Below are 6,546 nucleotides of genomic sequence, written 5' to 3' on the forward strand. Positions count from 1 at the left end.
ATTCTGAACGATTGAACCCTCAGAATCGAGACTTATTCACTCGAAAGTTATTTGATTTCTTATTGCTATTCACTTGGTGTCAACAATTGATTTATGATTCTCATTGAATATGTGTAAGTTCTACTCTTTTTCTAGCCTTCTTAAAGAATCGAGACTTATTCACTATAGGCAGCTCTTTTTCATTTCCAACTTTATTAAAAAAAGCCCACGAGGTGTTTGACAAAATGTCATCTCATATCATAACACTATTTTTTTTTTCAATTTAGTGAGATAATGAGCTGTTAGTTGAAGGTGTGTTTGACAAAATGTCATCTCATATCATAACACTATTTGTTTTTCAATTTAGTGAGATAATGAGCTGTTAGTTGAAGATTTATGCAGATTCTAAATATGGAGAAAGATGTTAACAATGTTTTTGTAGTGTTTTTTGTGCAGGATTCCGACATTTCGTATGTAATTCTGTCAGATTACTTCATTCCATTGTGTGTTTATTTGCTATGAGATCCAACCGATTACATTATTTTTGTATAATTAATGATGGAGCGTTGAGTCTTGAGCGATGTATAAGTTTTTATGTATAATTTACAAGTTGTTATAATAGAATTTCAGTTGTCATTTTTGTACGACTTTTTATTTGGTGGGTGTTATCATCTTTTTTGAATCCCCGTTTCCAATGATTTTGTATGAAAAAGTTAAAAATTTGACTGGGAAAAAGTTGGAGAAAACCATATGTGTTCCTTTTTTTGATTGTCTCTAATCTTGTACTACTTCCTGAGTTCCTTCATGTGTTTCCTCTTTAATCTCCCCTCTAGTTTGCAGGCTGTTCTATATATGGACCTCCTTTCTTTGAATGAAAATCGAAGCTTGGCCTTCAAAAGCATACCAGTAAAACAAAACAGGGAGGAATACTTGACAGAATCAGAAAGATGGTCAACATATGCAGTTTATCAAGCACCTTGGTTGAATTCGATTTTTTAGGACAGGGGAAAAAATCATCCAACAAGGGACAAACCATAATTGCAACAAAGTTTTGTTTTTAACCCATAACAACAACCAACATTCAATTTTAAACACACAAATAAGAAATAATCAACAATTTTCATTTGAAATCATTAAAAATGTTAAGGAACATAAAAACTTTCCAAATTATTCATACATCGTTGACCAAAAAAGAAAGTAAAAATGTCAAGAATCACGTGAAAATTTTCATTTGCTCACAAAAACAGCACATCTGGTCATTTTTTCTCTTGCAATGCTTCATCTACCTGATTAATGAAAAAGTAAAAAATTGTTAATATAATTATCATATTTCTAAAATCAAGATTTAATTATTTTTATAAGTAACTTTCTTTTTGAACAACTAGTAGCGTTTCTACAATTCTTTCAATTCTTCAAGTTTCAACAATCCTTTGTTTTTGAGAAATGCTAACCACAACCTCTATTGTAGCTACAACACTTTATCATGAAGAGAAGGAAAAGATTCCAACAACAAGGCTTTGCAAGTTTTACTTTGCACAAAGTTTGTTCATTCTCCTAAAAAAAGTTATTAGATCACTAACAGGAAAATAATGACATACAAAGTTAACATAATGAAGAGCAATAGTCGCACATGAATCACAGATTGAAGTTGTATCCTTGGTGAATATGAACATCAAACTCTCTACAGGTTTGTTTTTGTTATGATCCTTTGATCCCAAATCTTTTCGGCTCTTAACATCTCCATCATTATGCAAAAATGATTTCCAGATCATGGAACCTGCAACAAGGGTATTTTAGTCATTAGTAAGGTTGTGTAGAGGAGTAGAGGACTAAGATGGTATTTCAGTAAACTACAGATTTCTTTTTTTCTTGTGTTGGAAGTGTCCACAACCTCATTGTCAGATTTAAGCAGCAATAGTAACTTTTCGGCTGTTAAAGAATCTGGAAGAGCCATGACATATGCACTCACAAGGGTATTTCAGTCATTGGTTTTTAATAATACCCATTCCAGCCTATGCTTTTCAAGCAATATTCACAGAAAATTTCACTGAGACATTTAATCGAGCACCTGGTGGGTGGGCTGCATATACTACAATTTATAGTGAAAATGGGTTGCATGTAGTGATGTTGATTCCACATTGCCTATTAGACCTAACTCACTCTATACACAATGTACAAGGGAAAGAAGAAAAGAAAATGAGATTGTTTTATTTCAGATACTCATGACTCATGAGCTACAAACTATATCCAAAAATTGTCCAACACAAGAGTGCAATTCACGAACCTGGTTGGACAAACAAGCTGTAAAGCGGCGGATTAATCAGGTGGATGACGAAACCATTGGAACAATGGCCGACTGTGACTCCTTAAACCGAAAAATAAACCGAAAACATGTGTGTGGGATTAATCAGGAACCAATGTGTTATGGAAATGATATCAGTCGATCAACGAAATAGTTTTTTCTTTCAGAAAATTATACCAATAATCAATCAATGTGTTCAGCCTCTTTATTTTTGCTCTGAATTCCGAATTCTTTAAAAGGAAAATGACTTATTAAGGTAACTAACTATTTCAATTGTCCATATATAGGTAATGTTCTTTTTTTTTGTACATATTAAGGTAACTAACTTGTTTTGTTTGTTCACATTTAGGTAATATGACCGGCTATCACCTGTTTTTGCTTATGTGGCATCCACCTGACATTACGTGGCATGGTGCATATATGGGAAAATGACTTATTAAGGTAACTAACTATTTCAATTGTCCATATATAGGTAATGTTCTTTTTTTTATACACATTAAGGTAACTAACTTGTTTTGTTTGTTCACATTTAGGTAATATGACCGACTATCACATGTTTTTGCTTATGTGACATCCACCTGGCATATGACTTGAATACGTTACACCTACGTGGCATCCACCTGACATATGACTTGTTTTGTTTCTTCTTCCTCATCTTATTCTTCAAAACAACAAGATGAATTTCAAGCTGATCATCCATGTGATTGCGGTTTACCATCTCGTGTGAAGATTTCAAGAACTCCTGACAACCATGGAAGAAAATTTAGAGTTCGTTAAAACTCGATGGTAAATCAATATTGTTGAATATGTTGCAGGAGTTCTTGAAATCTTCACACGAGATGGTAAACCGCAATCGATAATCAGCTTGAAATTCATCTTGTCATTTTGAAGAATAAGATGAGGAAGAAGAAGCCATCATCGATCGATCTAGGGTTTAGAATTAGGGGTGGAATCGTATGACACAGTTATAGTGTAATCGAATGAAGACAAAATATGCACCATGCCACGTAGCTGTAATGTATTCAAGTCATATGCCAGGTGGATGTCACATAAGCAAAAACATGTGATAGTCGGTCATATTACCTAAATGTGAACAAACAAAACAAGTTAGTTACCTTAATATGTATAAAAAAAAGAACATTACCTATATATGGACAATTTAAATAGTTAGTTACCTTAATAAGTCATTTTCCCATATATGCACCATGCCACGTAATGCCAGGTGGATGCCACATAAGCAAAAACAGGTGATAGCCGGTCATATTACCTAAATGTGAACAAACAAAACAAGTTAGTTACCTTAATGTGTACAAAAAAAAGAACATTACCTATATATGGACAATTGAAATAGTTAGTTACCTTAATAAATCATTTTCCCTTCTTTAAATTGTTGATTATGGAAGCAAGAGAACGGAAGCAGAAAATTCAGGAGGAATAGAGTTCCATTTTATTGAAACTACGGAGTTTAATAGACTTGGGTACCTTGTGTGTGTGTGAGAGAGAGAGAGAGAGAGAGAGATTATCTTTAGTAAATCATAATTTCAAATGTCGTAGATGGAAATGCATTTAACCAAAAATATTATTTGCTTTAGAAGATGAAAGATAAAAAGTTTTGTGTGATCGTGTGACATTTGTTTTTACATAAGATAAATAAATAATTTATAATTTTGGAAGATATGTTGTAGGTTCTAACCATAATCTAGTGTTTTTTCTACCACCTATGATTCCACCACCACCGTAACCTCCAATCTCCGCCGCCACCACATCTACCACCTCCACTATCGTCATCGTCTTTTACTGTCATCAAGAAATCGATACGGTTAATGTACAATATCATTAATTTATAGAGTCTGTAAATATTAAAAACAACATATATATTTTTTTAGATTATTATAGAAAACATTTGAGGATTATAGACTTTTAGTACACATTTATTGTCTAGATGTAGAAAAAGGATCATACTTAAAAAAAAATCACTCATCTTCATTACCTAAAAAACTTTTTTTTTTTTTTTTAATCTTCTTAACCGATTTTATTATCTAAAGACACCCAAGTCAATTCTCAGTTCTCACGAATTCCTTAACGGCTTAAACACCATTCAATAAAAAGTTTAAAAAATAAAATAAAATAAAAAGGAACTTCACTTCATCATATAACCCAAATCAGAAACCAAACATACAAAAACATATCCCAAGCATCGCCTTGTGAATATATAACTCACGCACCCACCGTCCACCCACAAGGCAGATTATTGTATACACTATCATGTGTACGACATACATACTTACATACACACTTACAAACATACAAACATACATGCATCATACATTTTATAACAATTACTGGTGACTCCCTGGTAACTTCTCCTTTATTTTCTCCATAAGGCCCTTCTTCTCATGCCCTTCCTCTCCCTGATATCCAACGCCGCCGCCGGTGCCAACAGTGGTAGTGGCTGAAGTCTTCTGCTCATCTCCACCAGGAAGCTTCTCCTTGATCTTCTCAACCACACCTTTCTTCTTCCTTCGTCCTCCCTCACCATCATCCTCCGACTGCACAATCAAACCCAACGTTAGTTATTAATCTTTAAAGTCATTTAGAAGATTAATGATAACATATATATATATATATATATATATATATATATATATATATATATATATATATATATATATATATATATATATATATATATATATATTTCACTTACAGAGCTGGAACTGCCACTGCCAGAGCGGTGGAGGACACCTCCAGCACCGGCATCATTATGTTTCCCTTGTTCATGGGCGTGACCATGAGCAGCTCCCGTTCCGATGGTGTTGATTTTTGTAGCGTCGATATTGTCATGACCAACGGCTGTCGACTGCAGTGGGTTGTGGGCGTGCTCGTCGGTGTTGTGACCCTCCTTATGGCCGTACTGTTCTCCTCCGTATTGTGCCATTTCTTCCGGTGAAAAAGATTGTTAGAAAGTACAAGTGATGATTCAAAACGTTCAAGCAAACAGTTGATTATTGTGGGAAAGATGATGGGAATAGAGATGGATTTAAGTAGCTTTATATAGAGAATAGTCGAATAGATTGGTTAGTAAATTATGGTGTACGTGGAGGATTGACGATGCATGGAAGGGCCGACCACGTCGAAGATATATATGATTGACTAAAACTCAAAATAGAATATATTTTTTATTTATTAATAAATTAATATATAATACATTTGATAAATATTTTTTTTAACGGAACCACTTTTATTTAATCGAGTTAGTTAAGTAAGTATCACGAAGAATTCTACTTGGATTATGGTTTATATTTTTAATGATTGATGGTTAACCACAAAATCGAAGTTTTTCGATAAGTAAACTATCAAATTCTTATTTCTTTACACATATAGATGGAGATATCAATTATTATATATAGATAAAACTGTAAAAATGGTGTATATGATATGTATTTATTTTTAGGTTTAGCTTATTCTAATTTTTTGATTTTGTGGTTATTTTGAACTATTTCTTTGTGTTTTTAGTCTTTCTAAATATTGAAATAACAGTAATATCTTTAGAGTATTTATTTTTCATTTTTCTTACATTTTTTTTTAAATCTAAAACTTATTTATTTATTTTAACATTAAAAAATAGGAGGGTCTCTCTCTCTATCTATCTCTATCTTTATCTCTCTCCCTCTCCCTCTCTCTCCCTCTCCTTCTCCCTCTTGCATACACACTCACTGATGAACATGCTTCAACAAACATATTGATGATGAACATATAAATCAACACCACTAGACCATCGATTTAATAAATAAAATGTTTATTCTTAGTTCACTCAAAAACTAACAAGACCTTGAGTGATTGCGATAGAGAAGACAAAATCACCACTGAAGCTTTTTCAATACATACATACATTGATTCAGTAATTTAGGGAAAAACAATTCATATATGAACCTAAACCAACACATTCTGCTACCGACCAAATTAGAAGATAAAATCATGTCTAAACCCACGCCAACAAATCAAATATGAACCCACATCAACACATCTAGCAATCAATGAGAATGTTTTCATGGATGATAACAAAAAGGGAGAAGATTAAACCTATGGATGGACAAAGGAGATGATGGGTACACAAAATGAGTGGCAAAATAAGCAATTGATCAAATTAGAAATCAATCCACAAAAGAATCCTGAAATTGCCAGCCCCTACCCCACTTCATCTCCCTCGTCTCACCCCTCTCCCTTACAATTGACCACAGTAACCCATCTCCTCCGGCAAACCG

At 33.3% G+C, this 6,546-nt stretch overlaps 1 protein-coding gene and 1 long non-coding RNA gene across 2 annotated transcripts; both read right to left on the minus strand.

Annotated features, from left to right (window-relative positions):
- Positions 1-1,112: 1,112 nt before the first annotated feature.
- Positions 1,113-2,521, minus strand: LOC145029145 (uncharacterized). Its single transcript, XR_013676391.1, has 3 exons — positions 2,264-2,521; positions 1,610-1,756; positions 1,113-1,265 (listed from the first exon to the last, which is right to left on the minus strand). It is a non-coding gene; the product is annotated as an uncharacterized LOC145029145 (long non-coding RNA).
- Positions 2,522-4,404: 1,883 nt separating this feature from the next.
- Positions 4,405-5,299, minus strand: LOC145031860 (uncharacterized). Its single transcript, XM_078980501.1, has 2 exons — positions 4,989-5,299; positions 4,405-4,830 (listed from the first exon to the last, which is right to left on the minus strand). The coding sequence occupies exons 1-2, from the start codon at positions 5,217-5,219 to the stop codon at positions 4,621-4,623; spliced, it is 441 nt and encodes a 146-aa protein (XP_078836627.1). The 5' UTR covers positions 5,220-5,299; the 3' UTR covers positions 4,405-4,620.
- Positions 5,300-6,546: the final 1,247 nt, after the last annotated feature.

This window comes from Lactuca saligna, chromosome 2 (genome assembly GCF_052625555.1).
Source record: "Lactuca saligna cultivar CGN05327 chromosome 2, ASM5262555v1, whole genome shotgun sequence".
NCBI classification, from domain to species: domain Eukaryota; kingdom Viridiplantae; phylum Streptophyta; class Magnoliopsida; order Asterales; family Asteraceae; genus Lactuca; species Lactuca saligna.

Coding starts and splice junctions, on each gene's coding strand:
- LOC145031860 (XM_078980501.1), bottom strand. CDS start 5,219: ATGGCACAATACGGAGGAGAACAGTACGGCCATAAGGAGGGTCACAAC. Junction 4,831..4,988: donor GCAGTGGCAGTTCCAGCTCT/GTAAGTGAAATA, acceptor TTGATTGTGCAG/TCGGAGGATGATGGTGAGGG.